The sequence below is a fragment of the Chelonoidis abingdonii genome, chromosome 4 (genome assembly GCF_003597395.2).
Source record: "Chelonoidis abingdonii isolate Lonesome George chromosome 4, CheloAbing_2.0, whole genome shotgun sequence".
In the NCBI taxonomy this organism is placed as follows: domain Eukaryota; kingdom Metazoa; phylum Chordata; order Testudines; family Testudinidae; genus Chelonoidis; species Chelonoidis abingdonii.
Genome location: NC_133772.1, coordinates 5350249 through 5370138, shown reverse-complemented (window position 1 = coordinate 5370138; position 19890 = coordinate 5350249). Strand labels below are relative to the sequence as shown.

Genomic DNA, 19890 nt, shown 5'->3' with positions numbered 1-19890 from the left:
CGGCTGGTCCCGGCTCCGTGCTGGAGCTGCGCAGTGCGTGCCTCGGCGGTTCCACCGGAGCCACCTGGAGCAGCCGACCATGCCGCAGGCATCACTGCGGCAGCTCCACGGGAGCTGGGCCTGCCGCCCCCTCCGGCGGCGCCCTGATCCAGGGAAACCCCGGTGGCTTGCTCGGCTTGTGACTCTATGGTGGAGATGATGGTGGTAGTAGTTATTTTATACGAACTGAATAGTCTAAGGTGCATCTCCTGTTACCCTAGGACGGTTAATACGCGTGCGGTCTCTCGCGTGCAGAGCATGTTCTGGACAGGCCCGGACTTGAATGAGTTTTCCAATAGGTGCCAGGAGATGTCCCTCATTTGGCTGCACTAGCATGCGTCTGAATTATGCTGGTGGCTCGCTGACCCCTGGGGGGGCACCTGGCTGCCCTGGCTGCGGCGGCAGGCGGCCGCACCTGACCTTGGGGGTTGGGGGTGCCCTGCGCCGCTGCCAGGCTGCGGCCGGCGGCGTGCGCCACTTACCCCAGGCGGCTCCCTGATCCCGGTGCGGGGGAGGCCACCCTGGGCTGCCCGAATGTGCGGCGGCGGTCCCTGGACCGGGAGGGACACCTTGGCTGCCGGCATGCAGGGCCAGCTGCATTGCCGCTGGCAGCTCAGCCCCCTCCAGCAGCAGCGGCTGCCAACCATTTAAAAAATTTGGAGGGGGGCACCACTTTGCGGGGGGCGGCGAAATTGCCATCTGCCTAGGGCGCTCAAAATCCTAGCACCAGTCCTGGCTCAAGTACAAATAAAGTTGGTCCAGTAAGAGATATTATCTCCCTCACCTTGTCTCTCTAATATCCTGGGACCAACACGGCTACAACAGTGTAATCCTAATTTCTGCCCAATAAAGAGGGCAAGCCCAGGGACGGAGCAACTGGGGAGTGAACCAACCGTGTATTCACCCCACAATGCCGCTCCAGTGCCCCATACACACCCTGCAATAGTGGCTCCAGCAGGGTCCGTTGGGGCTGTCTGGGGCCAGTGTCCTGCTTTGGGCATTGCATCATGGCTGGAGGGGCTGCAGTGCTACTCAGGTTTGGTCTGCCCAGCCCTCCGGCATGGTGACAGAGGGTCAGGTGTGCTGGCTAAATGTGAGTGGGGCTGTGACCTGGAGCTCCAGGTTGCTGCGACACTTACTGAAGTTTGGCCAGCCTGCCCCATCATGGCAGAGGGTCAGGAGGATGACGCCTCAGAAGCAGTGCTACTGTTTGTGCCAGGATACAACATCCACAGCAGGGGGCCAGGCTCAGCTTCCACAGCCACTACTGTGGGGTGAGTCACAGACACAGAAAACACTGTCCATTACTCTTTTTACACAGAGCAAATCCACACTCATAATAATGGTACAAACTTTCAAACCTCCCAGTTCCATGGACCACTGTACATCTGCCTCACTTGCAACAGCTATTCCTCTATCATTGTGTAAACTTTGCCATGCTGAGTTGGGTTGTTTGTCCTTTCAGATGTCGGTGACGTTTGAGGACGTGGCCATGTATTTCTCCTCAGCAGAATGGGCGCTGCTGGGCGAGGAGCAAAAGCAACTTTACAGATACGTCATGTGGGAAAATTACCAGACTCTGGTCTCATTAGGTGAGAACCGTGTCTGTGAGATCAGGGCCCCAGTGCACTGGGTCCTTCACAGAGACACAGTAACTGAGATGCAGCATTGGTATGAGTGGTTGGGTGGAGAGGTGTCTATGGGGTATGAAGGAGGGGTGTATGGGTGTGGATGGATAGAGGCATGTTTCATTGAGCAGAGCAGCCAGTTCATGGGGAGACAATTTGGGTGAGGTAGTATCTTTCATTGGTCCAACATCTGTTGGTGAGAGAGACAAGCTTTTGAGCCACACAGAGCTCTTCTTCAGGGCTGGGAAAGGAAAGCTGCTCTCTGTCACTGACAGAAGTTGGTCCAATAAAATATATTACCTCACTCACCTGGTCCCTCTAACATCCTGGGACTGATAACGGCTACAACTACACTGCATATCTTCAAGAGGACACACTTCCAGCCATGGTCACTACTGCTCCACAGTTTAATGCAAGAGAATCGTGGCTCTTGTAGTTCCCCAGAAATAGCACAGGAGCAGATAAGGGTCATGTGTTCGGCAGGTCTACAGGATGAAAGTCCAGCCAACACCACAGTTAAGGTGAAAGACAAACTGGATTCATCTCTGCTGGAATAAAAGACCCCCGGCATGGTTATGGGTGGCCTGGGTCAGTTGACTCACAACATAGAGCTCAGGCTGCAGGGCTAAAGATTGCAGTGCAGATGTTCATGCTGGGGTTGGAGCCTGGCCTCTGGAACTCTCCCTCCAAATTGCCACTGAGCAATTTTGCAGTCCCACAGCCCAAGCCCAAGTCATCTGACCCAGGCCAGCTACAGGTGTTTTATTCCTATGTAAACATATCCACCGAAGAGAAGGGGCTGCTGGGTAACTGAGTAACTCTCCTAGAGAAGGAGAAATATCCAGCATTTGCCCCATCTGTTCCCCTCAATCCCTTTAGACACCACAATCCTCTCCATCTGCCCTTTCCACAGGTGCCAGGTTGTTTGCAACTCAGTATCCCGCCACTGCTGAGCACCAGGACTATTGACCATAAGTTGCAGTTCATGTTTCCATAGAAAAAAATTGCCTATTAGCCTTCACATTTAGCTTGTTGCCTAATTAAAAAACTTTGCATATGGAGCTGTGCAAAGTGCAAGAGTTCTGTGGCTAGAAGTGCTTCGCTTAGATCTAATGGGCGGTGATGCTTTTCTCTAAGCAGGAATCCAAACCCCCAAGCCAGTGGTGATCTCCAACATAGAGCGAGGAGAAAATCTGTGTGTACCGCATCCTACAGAAGATGAAGGTGGGGACATCCTGAGAGGAACCCACCCAGGTGAGGAAGGGGTTAAAGTGATATTTAGGGATCGAACGAGTAGCTGAAGGCAGCTGGAATCCTGATACATTGTAGCCAAAGTGACAATACATCCTGCAATGTTAGTCTTTTAGTCTATTGTTGTTAGGCTCTTTTAGAACAGTATCACATTGTCAGCTCTCATTCAATTCATGATCCACTATAACCACCACATTCTTTCCTGTTGCACCTCTGCCCAGCCAGTTATCCCCCATTTTCTGTTGTACATTTCATTTTCCTTTCTAGGTGAACTAATTTTAACTTGTGTTTTTGAATTTCACCTTGTTGATTTCAGACCAGTTCTCCAGTTTGTCAACATCATTTAGAATTCTAATCCTATCCACCAAAGTGTTTGTAATCCTTCACTGGCTGTCTGAGTCATTGGCTGAACAGCACTTGGTGTCATGGTATAATTCCCCACCCTGAACCTTAGCGTCCAAAAGATGGGGTACCAGCATGAATTCCTCTAAGCTCAATTACCAGCTTAGTACTTGTAGCGCTGCCACCAACCAGGAATTCCAGTGCCTGGTACACTCTGGTCCCCCCAAAACCCACCTGACCCAGGGACCCCAGACCAATCCCTCTGATCGTTACACACAAGGAAAAGACATCTTTCCCCCACGTGCCATCTCCCAGGCTTTTCCCTCCCTGGGTGAGCCTGGAATAAGATTAACTCGTGATGTTCAACACTCCTTGATCACAAAACAGAGAGGACAATTCACCTTCGATCCCTCTTCTCTTGTCCCTTCCTCGCCAGACTCTCCCATGAGAGAGAAAGTCTCATCCTCATACACCGATGATGAAAATTAACCTTCTCCCCTTCCACTCCCTTTTCCCCACCATTCCACTGATGGATCAGACCCAGTCCCTGTTGGTTCCTCACCAGAATCAAAAACAATCAGGCTTCTTTAAACAGAAATGCTTTTAATTAAGAGAGAAAACAACACGTAAAAAATATCTTTGTAAACTTTAAGATGGACTTAGGTACAGGGTTTTCCAGAAAATAAGCAAATTTTTTGAACTCCTTCGCGCCCAAATGCCACATTTGCAAATAAATAAACAAACATAAGCCTACTCGCCTTATCTACCTAAGGTACTCACTATTTGAACCTGATAAGACCTGTTGGCAGAAAACTATTGTTGCACTCGGTCACTCTCAGAACCAGAGAGAACAACACACCAAAAACTACAGCAAACATCAAAACTTCCTCTCCTCAAGATTGGAAAGTATCCTGTCTCCCTAACTGGTCCTCTGTCAGTGAACAGCCAGGCTTACTGAACTTGTTAACCCTTTTACAAGTCAAAAGCGATATCAAAGATACTTCTTGTATCTATAATCCTACATACGTGTTTCGTTAGATCACTGGGAATCTCCCTTCTGAGTTCAGGCCCAGTTTTGAGGACCTAGACATCGTATCCACTCGCTTTTTGGGCTTCCGTTGACATTAAATAAGAGATTCCTAATTATTCTCCAGGACTGGTGGAGGGACAAACGATCCTGTTCGTGGGAGTAGGAGACGGACTCCTTTCTTCATTCTACACTGAGCTGCTGGCAGATCTTGGACAACATATTGTATTAACTCATATAGACTATTATGGCCCACAAGATACAAACGCGTCTAACACCATGGACACTGTATGGCCAACATTAAAGAGTGATATAAATCAGGTATGGATTGGAATACAGAGAACGATAGCCTGTCTGTGCCATAGAGAAAACACTATGAAAAATTCATATTCTACTTTTATTATAAATACAGAAAAAGGAACAAAGAGTGACCATTTTAGGTAAATGTATACAGACTTTTATTGACAGTGTCCCTTGGTACCTTTCCCTTTAGCAATGCCAGAGAGCCTTTTAGACAAAAGGCCTCTTTTGAAGTGTCTTTTAGGATGGTATTAAAGATGGTAATAACTCTCGCTTTGGCGAAAAGAAAGCAGTTAGTTTGAAATGGACTGGATGCTGCTGTTGATATTATTAAATCCGTCCGCTATTTTCCTAGTGAGAAAACAAGAACCACAACAAAAAAGGAAAGAGAAAGAACAGCAAAGCATAGAACTGCGTCTGTCTCGGGACACTTACTTGCCGTACTTCATGGCTGGAAAACACAGCAGGCACAGAGGTCTGATCAGACCAGTTGAGACCTGTCCTGGAACTCTGAACAGCGTTGAGGTCTGTTCAGACAATGCCTCTTGGACTAGCCTCTTGATCAAGGCGTTACAGCAAACTTTGCAGCTGGACAGTTTTGGCGCTAAAGTTAAGACTCTATATTTACTGAGAAGCGCAAAGGGAGAAAAGAGTAAAGAGAAGAAGATGGGGGTAATTCTGGACGTTAGAGGGACGGGGACAAAATCTCACTATTCCGGTTATTTGTATTAGCCAAAACTGTGGTAACAGTGGCAATATACTCTGGCTTCCCCTCTTGTGCGTCATGTTTAAGACATCTCTTAGGTATTAGGATGATGAAAGATCTGGGTCCAATCGAGGATCAGGAGTGCAGTATGCATGTATTAGCTCACCACGGCAGTACGTTAGCACACACTGCTGTTGCTGTTCTTTTTCTTGTTCAGCAAGGGTTGCATTGTGCCGCCTTTAAATTCCCCGAAGTGTTTTCTTTCAGAAACCCCAAAAGGAAATAATGGGCAAAGAATAGCAACCCTCACTTGTTTTCTGCCAGTAAGGGCTACCTAGTTCTACTTATTTCATTTTAGTACATAATGTCATATTCCACACTTCTCTTGATTTACAGACATCTGTTTCATCGCTTCCTTGAATCATTATGGCTCTTTGTTTGACTCAATTCTGTTGTTCTTGTTTTATTTTCACTTTTCCATAACATTTGTTTTCGTAGGATATTGTACACTCATAAATCTCACAGTTTACACTTATGTAGGGCCAATTAGGGTAAATTTGTAGGCCATTATACAACAAGTTATCTCCTGACTATCAGGGTTTCTCCTTGTATCTATTTGGATACAAGCTCTTCAACATCGGTATCTCACTCATGTAGCACTTGGTGCTATGAAACCACAAGCCTCAGTGTGCTACTACAATTACCAAAGTAACAGTCAAGCCCCAAATAGCTTTCCCTCTTGTGAGATATTGTTGAACTAGAGGTGACCAGATAGCAAATGAAAAAATATATGGACTGGGGTGGAGGGTAAATAGGTGCTATTAAACAGAAAGCCACCAATCAAGGGACGATCTCTAATAAAAAATCAGGACATCATGGTTAATCACTATGTGAACCCACTGTCCAGCAGTGACTATAATGAGTACATATTCACAGTGAACAGCGGAGAAAGGCTTCGATCAGGTGATGTTCGTTCGGTCATATGATGTCATATCATGGAACGTTTTATGTCTTGATGCAGGAATTTTCCAGATGCAGAGGAGATCTTGGACTGGTCAGCATTGGAGCTTCCTTGGCTTTCTTCCTCACACAGCCTATTCCTGGAGCAGGTAGGGAACCACTCTGTCCTTTCACCAGTGGAGAGCTTGCGAGCTTTCATATCAGGATCGTCCTATCAGCTGACAAACTCGCCCCTCACTAGAGCATTACAATAGGTATGTAAAGGCCCAAACTGAGAAAGTGCTACAGCTCCTCACCCTGACATCACCCATCAGAAACCCCATCTCTTCTCTATGCAGATTCCCCCAGTCTCTTCCTCTCATCCTATAGAAATGGAAGACATTGGAGATCATACCCAGTGTAGAGATCTATGCCATGTCTGTAACCCTTGCGGAGAAGGGCTGTGCACGCTGAGTGTGTGGGGATGATGCTGTTGTCCAGTAGAGAATGGGCCTCCACAGTAGGGAAGAAGATGTGGAGGGCTGAATTATCACGTTTTCATCACGGGGTAATTTTCAGGCCTATGAGACACCACTGATCTCCAGTCCCAGACACTGAGCCCTGGAGAGACTGGGCCTCTGCACTGTCAACATGCATGCTGGCCAGCCACTGCTCTAGAGAGGAGAGGCATAAGGTGGTAACCCTTGTTTCCATTTCTGAGCAGTACAAGAATAACATCTGAATTCTCTTCCCCACTAAGCACGGGCGAGGAACCTGAGCATGGCTGAGGGGCAGACTTACCCGAGCAAGAGTCTGGCAACCTGGAGTCACCCAGCCCCTTCCGGGAACATCAGTGAGACCCATTCGCAGAAATCTGAGCGGAAGGCACCACAAGAGGCAGTGCAGCTCCAAAGGCAGAGGAAGCACCTGACTAGGAAAGGAATCAGGAACCCGAAGAGGCCATCAGAGGAGATCTAGGCCAAATCTAAAGCCTCCTGCAGAGGGAAAAGCTGAGCCCAGAAAGAGCCTATATACCTGTCGTGTGTGCAGGGAAGAATTCAAGGAGCAGAGGGATCTGATAAGCCACCACTGGATGGTTCATAGGAAACATGAACTGTATCACTGTAAGCGAGTGTGGGGAGAGCTTTAGGAGAAAGAAGGAGTTCAGAGCACATGGGAAAGCTCACAGAAAGAAGAAAGACCATCCCTGTTCTGAATGTGGGAAGATATTCCACAAGTTATCGAATCTCATTGTCCACCAGAGAATACATACAGGAGAGACCCTATTGCTGTGCTGAGTGCGGAAAAAGATTCTTCCATGTATCAGCGCTTAACATGCACAAGAGAGTCCACTCAGGAGAGAGACCCTTTGCCTGCACTGAGTGTGGAAAGCAATTTATGAATTCATCAACATTTCGTAGTCATCAGGCAATCCACTCAGAAAAGAGACCCCATCGCTGTAGCCAATGTGGGAAAGGCTTCAAAGTTGCATCAAATTACTTACTAGACACCTTGAAAATCCACAGCGAAGAGAGATGCTTCTTGTGCCATGAGTGTGGGAAAAATTTTGCCTACGAGAACATCTGATCAGACATCAGAGATCCACACTGGGGAGCAGCCCCATTGCTGTGCTGAGTGTGGAAAAAAATTCAGTCTCCTTCAAAGTCTCAGGAGACACCGGGAAATCCATAGCACAGGGAGACTCCATCGCTGTGCCGAGTGTGGGAAAATATTCCGTCATCTAGAAAATCTCTCTAGACACAAGAGAGTCCACACTGGGGAGCTCTATTGCTGCACTGACTGTGGAAAAGGCTTTGTCCGTTCTACAACATCTCACTCGCCACCAGAGAATCCACACTGGAGAGAAACCCTATTTGCTGCACTGAGTGTGGGAAAAGTTTCACCCAATCATCAGGCCTCATCAACCACTGAGAATCCATTCAGGAGAGCGACCCTATCCCTGCACTCAGTGTGGGAAGTGCTTTGCTCACTCGTCATCTCTTACTGAACATCTGAAAATCCATTCAGGAGAGCGACCATATTCTTGCATCAGTGTGGGAAGCACTTTGCTCGTTCATCATCTCTTACTCAGCATCAGAGAACCCACCAGGAGAGCAACCATATTCCTGCACTCAGTGTGGGAAGCGCTTTGCTCGCTCAGCATATCTTACTAAACACCAGAGCACCCACTCAGAATAGAGACTCCTGACCCTGGTGTTTGATGGAGGGAACTTCTTCATTCTCTCACTTCACCCTGTTCCCAAGCCTATAAAAGAGGGAGAACTTGCTCCCACTCTGAAATGTTCCCACCTCTTCACTAAGTAGACACGAGTTTAGGTGCTGGGTTTGTTAAAATGATTTTGTGTAAGTCCTGGAGATGGGAGCATTTAACCCTAGAGGTACTGAAACATTCCATTGTGGGCATTATGGGCTGCAGCTAGGACAGAAATGATTGGTGTCAGGACTGCACTTTGGAGTCCACAAATCAGTCAGACACCCCAAAACAAATTGATTAGCAGTACCAGGCCAGTGTCTCCCTGTTCCTCAAGTGGGGAAATCCGCAGCCATGCCTCTCTGTCGGAGATCCGACTTTATGTCACTGTTGTCCCATCGTTCTTGGAGGGAATAAAATAATATAAGAGAATGATCAGTCTGAAATGGCTGCACTGCCATGTGTGTAGGTGAAGACCTGTAATTTCCCTGCAGTGCTGACTTTATATATTAAAAACAAAAATAATAATAATTGGAGATATGCCAATCTCCTAGAACTGGAGGGGACCTTGAAAGTCATTGAGTCCAGCCCCCTGCCTTCACTAGCAGGACCAAGTACTGATTGTGCCCCAGATTCCCTAAGTGGCCGCCTCAAGGATTGAGCTTACAGCCTGGGTTTAACAGGCCAGTGCTCAAACCACTGAGCTATCCCTCCCCCTTTATCCATCACTGCCTTTCTTTTTGGAGCAGGTTATGCCAGCTGCATTTCAGTTCAGTTGTAATATTCTCTAAACTGTTATTCCCACTCTAGAAATGGGGTGTTAGGCTTTGAACTAGTAAAAATCTCCCAGAATACTCTGTGCTCATGCTAAGCTTTATTGTGCTAATTTATTAGTAGTTCAATTGTTCTAACCTTTGTTCATTGTATATGCGACATCTGTCAGATGCAAGATGTACACTCTCTTAAGGTTTGCCAACTATGAACTGTGTGCTAGGTACAGTTAGTGCAAATGTGTCCTTGATTTAATGCTACTTGTGTGCTATAGTCTATTGCCAGTTAAACTACTGTGTGCATAATTAGGTAAGAAAAGTTGTGTAAGGTCTGTGGAATTTGGAATTTCTGTCTCCTAAATGAGGAGAATACAAATATCAGCTAAACTGTGCTCATAGTTTGAAACTGAGTGAAAATGTAAGTGCCGCAAGACAGGTTTCTGAGGGGTAGCCGTGTTAGTCTGTATCAGCTAATACAGTCAAGGTGGATGTGATCCATTCCCAACAGTTGACAAGAAGGCATGAATATCAGCAGAGGAAAAAAATTATTTATTGTAGTGCTAACGAGGCCAATTCAATCAGGGTGCCAGCAATGCCCCTCTGCCATGTACATTGACCAAACCAGACAGTCTCTACGCAGAAGAATAAATGGACACAAATCCTATCTTCTTGTCAACTGTGGAGAATGGGCCACATCCACGCTGACTGTATTAGCCTCATTAGCACTGATCCCCCACTTGGTAAGACACCTCCCATCTTTTCATGTGCTGTCTATTTACACCTGCCTACTGTATCTTTCACTCCACACATCTGATGAAGCGGGTCATAACCTGTAAAAGCTTATGCCCAAATAAATTTGTTAGTCTCTAAAGTGCCACAAGGACTCTCTTTTTTCCCCTGCAAGACAGTTCGCTAGATTAGCCTTTTTCCTTTCTTAATTTGTCTAAAGACCCAAGGAAACGTTAGTCATAGAGATTTCTTGAATTGTAACTGTCCATATAATTTATATGAACACATTACCTCTGCATCTGCATCAATTTGGATGACCATTGCTTTTGTTGATTTTTTTTTTCATGCATGTGGTATGGCTACTGTCAAATCAGCTACACAGTAGAAACAGGGTATGATATTTGGCAGAGTGTAGCCCAGACATGGAGCATCAGCTCCAGGAATGGCATATTCTTGTCTCACCACAGTGGCACTTGGGCTGCCAGGAGACGTATTTTATCACTTACAGCCACTCTCCTCCCAGGTCCAGATTTGAATAATTATTAAATAATTTATTAATTTACTAACAGACACTGCTATGAATCTCAACCCATATTTATTCTGGTGAAATGTCTGAAGAGGCGTCTCCCGCCCTGATGAATGACTAAGAAATGTTCTTTGAACCGGGGGCTGGAACTCAGGGGAGGGGTGCAGGAGCGGCCGCACCCCCGGCCGGAAGTGGTTTCCACCCTACCCAGGGTGCCCAGCCCCCCACTGGAACATTGCTCCAATACCCGCCTTTGCAGAAGGGACGGGACCGGGAGCCACCAACAACCAGGGACCGACTTCACCTCGTCTCCCCTAGCGGCTCCCTCTGCCCTCGCTTCCCCAACGAGCCGAGTCCTCCCCAGCCTAGACACGCCCAGTAACTGCTGCGGGGGGGCGGGCTCGGGGAGGGACCTTCTCGTGCCCGCCGCGGAGCCCTGGGGGCCGAGCCCGGCCCCAGCGGAGCGAGCCCCCTGCAGGCTGCAGCCCAGCGCCCGGCGCGGTGAGCGGGGCCGGGGGGCGCAGCCGGAGGCGGCCGCGGAGGGAGGGAAACAGCCGCAGAGGCTGGAAATCGCCGCCTGGGGAGGGAGCTGCTGGGGGCGGAGCCGAACCGCGCCTGGGCCCGGAGAGACCCCCCCGGGGCCGGTTTGTGCAGCGGAGCCCGGCAGGGTCCGCGCCCCAGCCCGCGAGAGCCCGACCGACCCCCCTGCTCGCTGCTGGGGGCGGGCGGGACCTTCCCGGGGCGGGCGCTGCGGGGCTGCCGGGTTCTGCCCCCTTCCCGCCGAGCAGGCACCGGCCGGGCTGGGGCAGGTCCTGTCGGGCAGTTCCTCTGGCCTGTGCTGCTGGGGCTGGGACCAGCCCTGCTCGGCCGAGACCGGGTTAGGTGACCAGACGCAAATGTGAAAATTGGGATGGGGGGTCCTGTTGTGGGAGCAGGGGCTGTCCTGTGTGGGGAAGGGGAAAGCAGGGGGATGTCTTTAGTGACGAACAGGTGCTCAGGCTGTAACCCAAACCCCGGGGGGGAGCACCTGGGCGGAGGGGAAGGGAACAGGGATTTGGCCAGGACAGTTTTCGGTTTGGGCTGTGGGGCAGAATTCACGGGTATCCTAGCTGGATCCAAGCACCACTGAACCCCCCTGAAGGACTGGACGGAGGAGTCTGACTGTGCCTGCAAGCTCTGCTGAACCTGTGTTCCTCTTGTGGTCCAATAAACCTTCTGTTTTACTGGCTGGATAAAAGTCACTGTGGGTCCCAGGAAGAGGGGTGCAGGGCCGGACCCCCCCAATCCGGAGACACCTCTATAAGAAAAAGACCCCAAAATTGGGAGTGTCACTATAAAATCAGGACATCTGGTCACCCTAGACTGGGTTAGAGGCCGGGCTGGGGCCACTGCACAGACTGGCAATGGCGATGCGCTGGCAGGCTGCACTGAGTCCATGGGTACCGAATGGGGGTGGGGGTTCCTTCTGTGTCTTTCCTATTGGCCAGCGTTTGGGATTCAACCAGAGTCTTCTGGAGCAAAAAGCCTGGACTACTGCTTGAGCTACAGCTCTCTGGCTGGGGCTCCAGGGTCTGTCTAGATGGCAACTCAAAATCTGCAGCCGCCGGCTGTGCCAGCTGATATAGCTCAGCCTAGGAGCAGTTTAATTGCAGTGCAGACATTTGGGCTTCTGCTGGAGCCTGGGCTTTAGTACACTGCTCTGTGTAGCTCAAGAACAAATAAGTTTGGTCCAGTAAGAGAGATTATCTCGCCCCACCTTGTCTATCTAATATCCTGGGACTAAACACGGCTACAACAATGTAACCCCAATTTCCGCCCAACACGAAAGAGGGAATACCCAGGGAGGAAGGGCTACTGGGGAGTGAACCAACCTGTACACACTCCAGAATGCCGCCCCAGGACAATCTGTCCATTAATTTTGTTCACTGAGACAAACCTGCAACCATAGTAATGGTACAAACTTCCAAGCCTCCCAGGGCCCTCCCAGTTGCGTGGATCACTGTACATCTGCAACACCTGCAACAGCTATTCCTCTATCAGTGTGTAAACTTTGCCATGCTGAGTTGGTTGTTTGTCCTTTCAGATGTCGGTGACGTTTGAGGATGTGGCCATGTATTTCTCCCCAGCGGAGTGGGCACTGCTGGACGAAGAGCAAAGGCGACTTTACAGACACGTCATGTGGGAAAATTACCAGACTCTGGTCTCGTTAGGTGAGGAGCTGCATCTGTGAGATCAGGGCCCGGTCCACTGAGAGAGTTACTGAAGAGAGCATTGGTATGAGTGGTTGGGTGGAGAGGTGTCTATGGGGTTTGATGGAGGGGTGTATGGGTGTGGATGGATAGAGGCATGTTTCGTTGAGCAGAGCAGCCAATTCATGGGGAGACATTTGGGTGAGGTAATATCTTTTACTGGTCCAACTTCTGTTGGTGAGAGAGACAAGCTTTTGAGCCACACAGAGCTCTTCTTCAGGTCTGGGAAAGGAAAGCTGCTCTCTGTCACGGACAGAAGTTGGTCCAATAAAAGATGTTATCTCACTCACCTGGTCTCTCTAATATCCTGGGACTGATTGGGCTACAACATGCATATAACTTCATCTACATGCAGATACTGCATATCTTCAAGAGGACACACTTCCACCATGGTCACTACTGCTCCACAGTTTAATGCAAGAGAATTCTGGCTCTTGCAGTTCCCCAGACAGCACATGAGCATTGGGTTGTGTGTTCTGCAGGCTAGAGGATGAAAGTCCAGCCAACACCACAGTTAAGGAGAAAGACAGACTGGATTCATCTAAGCTGGTGTATACTGGTTCATCTATGCTGCTCTGGCTGTCCAGTTGACTCAGGCTGTGGGGCTAAAAAGTTGCAGTGTAGATATTCATGCTTGGGTTGGAGCCTTGCTCTGGGACCCTCCCTCCAAATAGCCATCAGCAATTTTACAGTCCCACAGCCCAAGCCCCAGACCTCTGACCTAAGCCAGCTACAGCTGTTTAATTCCTATGTAAACATATCCATCAGAGGGAGAGGGGTGCTGGGCCATAGTAGAGTAACTCTCCTAGGCTAAGGAGAAATATCCAGCATTTGCCACATCTGTAGCCCCCCAATCCGTTCAGATACGCAGTCATGTCTGTCTGCCCTTTCCACAGGTGCCAGGTTGTTTGCAACTCAATATCTCGCTACTGCCTGGCACCAGGAGTGTTGACCATAAGCTGCAGTTCATGTTTCCATGGAAAACAGTTGCCTATTAGCCTTCACAATTAGCTCATTGCAGAGGCAATACAGATTCAAGCTCCGTGAATCTAAAACAAAGAGGAAATTTACCTTCCTCCCCCTCCTCTCTCTCCCACCAATTCCCTGGTGAGTACAGACTCAATACCTTAGCCTTAACAAGGGGAACAAAATCAGTTAGGTCTTTTAAAAGAAAAGCTTTTAATAAAAGAAAAAAGTAAGAAATCTCTGTAAATTTAAGATGTAATATTACAGGGTCTTTCAGCTTATAGACACTAGAGAGAACCTCCCCCAGCAAAATACAAATTTGAACTCCTTCCAGCCAAATGCACATTTGCAAATAAAGAAAACAAACATAGGCCTAACTCGCCTTATCTACCTAGTACTCACTATTTTGAACTGATAAGAGCCTGTATTGGAGAGAAACTTGGTTGCACGTCCGGTCACTCTCAGAACCCAGAGAGAACAACAACCAAAAACTAACAGCAAACACAAAACTTCCCTCCCTCAAGATTTGAAAGTATCCTGTTCCCTAACTGGTCCTCTGGTCAGGTGACAGCCAGGCTTACTGAACTTGTTAACCCTTTACAGTCAAAAGCGATATAAAGTACTTCTGTTCTATTAACTCCTACTATCTGTTTATGACACTTGGGAATCTCCCTTCTGAGTTCAGGCCCAGTTTTGTAGGGACCTAACATCGTTCCATCGCTTTTTGGGGCTTTCAGTTGACATTAATAAGAGATTTCCTTATTATTCTCCAGGACTGGTTGGGAGGCAACATCATGTTGTGGGAGTGAGGAGACCTGGACTCTATTCTTCATTCTACCACTGAGCTGCTGGCAGATCTTGGACAATATTGTATTAATTCATATAGACTATATGGGCCCAAAGAGACAAAGGCGTTAACATGACACTGTTATGGCCAACATTAAAGAGTGTTAAATAAGGTATGGGATTTGGAATACAGAGACAGTAGCCTGCTCTGTGCCATGGAAACACTATGAAAAATTCTTTCTAACCTTTTATTAAATATACAGAAAAAAAGGAAAAAGAGTTGAGTCATTTTAGGTATAATGTAAGACTTTTATTTTGACAGTGTCCCTTGTTACCTTTCCCTTTAGCTGCAGAGAGCCTTTAGACAAAAGGCCTCTGTTTGAAAGTCTTTTAGATGGTATTAAAGATGGTAATAACTCTCCTTTTGGGGAAAAGATAAGCAGTTAGTTGAAATGGACTGGAGCTGTTGTTGATATTATTAAAATCCGATCCCATTTCCTAGGAGACAAAACAAGATAAACCCACACAAAAAGGAAGAGAAAAGAACAGCAAAGATAGAACATGCAGCTTCTGTCTCGGGTTTACTCTTACTTGCCGCTTCATGGCTGGAAAAACACAGGCAGGGCACAGGGTCTGATCAGCCAGTTGGAGACCTGCCTGGCAAATCTGTAACAGCGTTGGTCTGTTCAGGACAATGCCTCTTTGACTGCCTCTTTGATCACAGGCTTACAGCAAAGTTGCAAGCTGGACAGTTTTGGCCAGCTAAGCTAGACTCTTATTTACTAGAAGACAAAGGGAGAAGAGTAAAGAGAAGAAGTATGTAGGGAATTCATGGGAGTTAAGAGGGACAGGGGGACAAAAATCTCACATTCCAGGTTATTTGGGTAGTTAGCCAGAACTGGTAACAGTGGCAATATCCTCTGGCTTCCCCTCTCTGGTGCAGTCATGTTAAGACATCTCTTAGGATTAGGATGATGAAGATCTGGGGTCCCAAAATCAGGATTAGGGTGGCAGCATGATGGAATCGCTCACTGCAGCAGCTGTTGGCACACACCTGCTATTGCTGTTTTTTTTCTGTCAGCAAGGGTTGCATTCAGTTCCGCTCCTTTATTTTCCCCCGAAAGTGTTTTCTTTTCAGAAACCCCAAAAGGAAATAATGGGCAAAATAGCCCAACCCCTCATTGTTTTTCTGCCAGTTAGGCCTAAGTTCTAACTTATTCATTTTAGTTCATTAATGTCCATTTCCACACTTCTCTTGTTTACAGACATTGTTTCATCGCTGTCCTTGAATTGCATTATGGCCTCTTTTGTTTGGACCAATTCTGTTGTCTTGTTTTTATTTTGCACTTTTTCCCATAGACATTTGTTCTTGTAGGATATTGTAACACTTCATAAATTTTCTCACAGTTTTTACACTTATAGGGCCAATTAGGGTAAATTTGTAGGCCCAATTATTACAACAAGTTACTCCTTTGACTCAGGTTTCTCCCCCTTTTATCTATTTGGTATACAAGCTCTTAAACATCTGGGTGATCTCTCTATGTAGCACTTGGTGCTATGAAACCACAAGCTCAGTTGTGCTACTACAATACAAAGTAACAGTCAAGCCCCAAATAGCTTTCCCTCTTGTGAGTTGTGGAACTAGGGTGACCAGATAGCAAATGTAAAAATATTGGGACTGGGGGTGGAGGGTAATAGGTGCCTATAAAAGAAAAAGCCACCAAAATCAGGACTGTCACTATAAAATCAGGACATCTGGTTATCCTATGTGGAACCCACTGTCCAGCAGTGACTATAAATGAGTACTATACAGTGCAGGAGAAAGGGCTTCTGTCAGTGATGTTCGTTCGGTCCATATGATGTCAATCAATGGCCTTTTGTCTTGATGCAGATTTTCCAGATGCAGAGGAGATCTGGGACTGGTCAGCAATTGAAAGCTCCTTGGGCTTCTTCCTCACACAAAGCTCTTTCCCTGGAGCAGGTAGGGAACCAGCTCTGTCCTTTCCACCAGTGGGAGCTGGAGAGCTCATTTCAGGAATCGTCCATCAGCTGCAAACTCGCCCCTCACAGAGCATTACAATAGGGATTGAAGCCCAAACATGAGAAGTGCTACAGCTCCTCACCCTGACATCCCCCTAGAAACCCCATCTCTCCTCTTATGCAGATTCCCCCAGTCTCTTCCTCTCCCATTTCCATAGAACATGGAGACATTGGGATCCATCCCAGTGTGAGTGTTCCATGTCTGTCCCTTGGGAGAGGGGTGTCACTGCTGGTGTGTGGTGATGCTGTTGTCCCCAGTGAGATGGGCCTCAGAGTAGGGAGAGAAGTGTGGGGGCTGATTTTCACGTTTTCTCCGGGGGCTATTTTCAGGGCCTATGAGACACTGATCTCCTTCCCCAGCACTGGAGCCCCTGGGAGACTGGCCTCTTGCACTCAACTGCCATGGCCAGCCCTGCTCTGAGGGGAGAGGCATGGGGCTCCCTTACGCACATCCTCCTGCTGAGAATGTTAGTGTTTTCCATTTCTGAGCAGTACAAGAAATAACATCTGAATTCTCTTGCCCACTAAGCACGGGCGAGGAACCTGAGCATGGCTGAGGGGCAGACTCCCGAGCAAGAGTCTGGCAACCTGGAGTCACCCAGCCCCTTCCCGGGAACATCAGTGGAGACCCATTCGCAGAAATCTGAGCGGGGAAGGCACCACAAGAGGCAGTGCAGGCTCCAAAGGCAGAGGAAGCACCTGACTAGGAAGGAATCAGGAACCCGAAGAGGCCATCAGAGGAGATCTAGGCCAAATCTAAAGCCTCCTGCAGAGGGAAAAGCTGAGCCCAGAAAGAGCCTATATACCTGTCGTGTGTGCAGGGAAGAATTCAAGGAGCAGAGGGATCTGATAAGCCACCACTGGATGGTTCATAGGAAACATGAACTGTATCACTGTAGCGAGTGTGGGGAGAGCTTTAGGAGAAAGAAGGAGTTCAGAGCACATGGGAAAGCTCACAGAAAGAAGAGAGACCATCCCTGTTCTGAATGTGGGAAGATATTCCACAAGTTATCGAATCTCATTGTCCACCAGAGAATCCACACTGGAGAGAGACCCTATCACTGTGCTGAGTGCGGAAAAAGATTCTTATACATATCAGCTTTTACCATCCACAAGAGAATCCACTCAGGAGAGAGACCTTATGCCTGCACTGAGTGTGGAAAGCAATTTATGGATTCGTCAACATTTCGTAATCACCAAAGAATCCACTCAGAGAAGAGACCCCATCGCTGTAACCAATGTGGGAAAGGCTTCAAACTTACATCACATCTTACTAGGCACCAGAAAATCCACCGCAAAGAGAGACCCTTCTTGTGCCTCGAGTGTGGGAAAAAGTTCTGCCAACGAGAACATCTGATCAGACATCAGAGGATCCACACTGGGGAGCAGCCCCATTGCTGTGCTAAGTGTGGGAAAAAATTCAGTCTCCTTCAAAGTCTCAGGAGACACCAGGTAACCCATACTCCAGGGAGACACCATCGCTGTGCCGAGTGTGGGAAAATATTCCGTCATCTAGAAAATCTCTCTAGACACAAGAGAGTCCACACTGGGGAGCTCTATTGCTGCACTGACTGTGGAAAAGGCTTTGTCCGTCTACAACATCTCACTCGCCACCAGAGAATCCACACTGGAGAGAAACCCTATTGCTGCACTGAGTGTGGGAAAAGTTTCACGCAATCATCAGGCCTCATCAACCACCTGAGAATCCATTCAGGAGAGCGACCCTATCCCTGCACTCAGTGTGGGAACTGCTTTGCTCACTCATCATCTCTCACTGAACATCTGAAAACCCATTCAGGAGAGCGACCATATTCCTGCACTCAGTGTGGGAAGCGCTTTACTCGTTCATATTCTCTTACTCAGCATCAGAGAACCCACTCAGGAGAGAGACCATATCCCTGCGCTCAGTGTGGGAAGCGCTTTGCTCGCTCATCATATCTTACTAAACACCAGAGCACCCACTCAGAATAGAGACTCCTGACCCTGGTGTTTGATGGAGGGTACCTCTTCATTCTCCCTTCATCCTATTCCGAAAGCTGTAAAAGAGGGAGAACTTGCTCCCACTCTGAAATGTTCCCACATCTTCACTAAGCAGACACGAGTTTAGGTGCTGGGTTTGTTAAAATAATTTGTATGGTCCTCGAGAGGTACCGAAACATTCCGTTGTGGGCATAATGGGCTGCAGGTAGGACAGAGATGACTGGAGTCAGGACTGCACTTTGGAGGCCCTGGTTTCTCCCAAGCCATTTGTTCACTGTGCCTCCCATCCTCTCAGGCTTCACAAATTGAATTAATTGTTTTATTTCTTCTGGGATCTTGGGGTTTGGAAAAATGGGCAGAGATTGAAAAGGAGCTTTCGTCTCCTGAGTTAATGAAAGGCTGTGATATCCCCTGTATGCCTCTCATAGTACTGAATCAAAAGGAAGGTTGTTTTTGATTTGGCTTTGAGAGAAAATTATGAATCAAGCTGTCTTGATAGCTGGCTTCATGCATAATGCAGCCAGGGTCCTGTCTTCACACCTAATTGCCAGGCAAGCAATACCAGCTAGGACCGGCAGGTTGGAGATTGGAGTTTCCGGGTCACAGAATGATGATACAGCTAAAGTCAAGACACCCCTTCTCTGAAATAGTGAGCCTGTCAGACAATATATCAGAGACAACATTTCTAAGGAATAGCCCCAAGAGGTGGTGTGGGACTGTACTTTGGTTTAATGCTGCATTTCTTGGTGGATAGACAAGTCAGATTTCCATCCCCTGCTCTCTGCGAATCAGCTCTCATGTCCTCCTTGTAATAACCGTATTAAGTGAAAGATCCTTCTTCGTTACAACAGGATACATTGTGGTGACAGGTGCTTTAACTTCTTGAGCTCCCCATCCTGTTCCTGTGGGACTCAAGAACAAACAGACCATGCTGTTTGGTTATGGACTGTCTTCTTTATCATCTTGATGGTAGATGCAAATCCTTGACCTCTATGGATGCTGCTGTCATGATTAGCGTGACTACATCACTTACCCATCATCTACCTAAAACACTGCCAAATTAAGTGTAAAAATGTAATAAGAAAAGCCAAAGAGGAGTTTGAAGAACTGCTAACCAAAAACTCCAAAGATGATAATGTTTTTTAAGTACATCAGAAGCAGGAAGCCTGCTAAACAACCAGTGGGGCCCCGCGATGATCAAGATACAAAAGGAGCACTTAAAGATGATAAAGTCGTTGCGGAGAAACTAATTGGATTTTTGCTTCAGTCTTCACGGCTGAGGATGTTAGGGAGATTCCAAAACCTGAGCCGGCTTTTGTAGGTGACAAATCTGAGGAACTGTCACAGATTGAAGTGTCACTAGAGGAGGTTTTGGAATTAATTGATAAACTCAACATTAA

The 19890-nt window shown here is 47.7% G+C and overlaps 1 protein-coding gene and 1 pseudogene across 5 annotated transcripts in view; both read left to right on the top strand.

Moving 5' to 3' along the window:
• The first annotated feature begins 1504 nt into the window (after positions 1 to 1504).
• The window catches only part of LOC116833699 (uncharacterized), an 80521-nt gene continuing 62135 nt past the window's right edge, over positions 1505 to 19890 (top strand). The window contains exons 1-4 of one of the 5 annotated variants that reach the window (XR_012655859.1): positions 1505 to 1631; positions 2808 to 2921; positions 16362 to 16451; positions 17040 to 19554. Coding sequence is in view for 3 of the 5 variants with exons in the window: in XM_075065907.1 (XP_074922008.1) it covers positions 1505 to 1631; positions 2808 to 2921; positions 16362 to 16451 (331 nt within the window). In the remaining 2 variants the exon portion in view is untranslated. Of the gene's footprint in view, positions 1632 to 2807; positions 2922 to 10890; positions 10971 to 12552; positions 12680 to 16361; positions 16452 to 17039; positions 19555 to 19890 lie in introns of those variants that run through there. The other 4 variants (XR_012655860.1, XM_075065907.1, XM_075065902.1 and 1 more) reach the window with 4 other exon arrangements.
• LOC142046821 (uncharacterized) lies at positions 7251 to 10094 on the top strand (annotated as a pseudogene).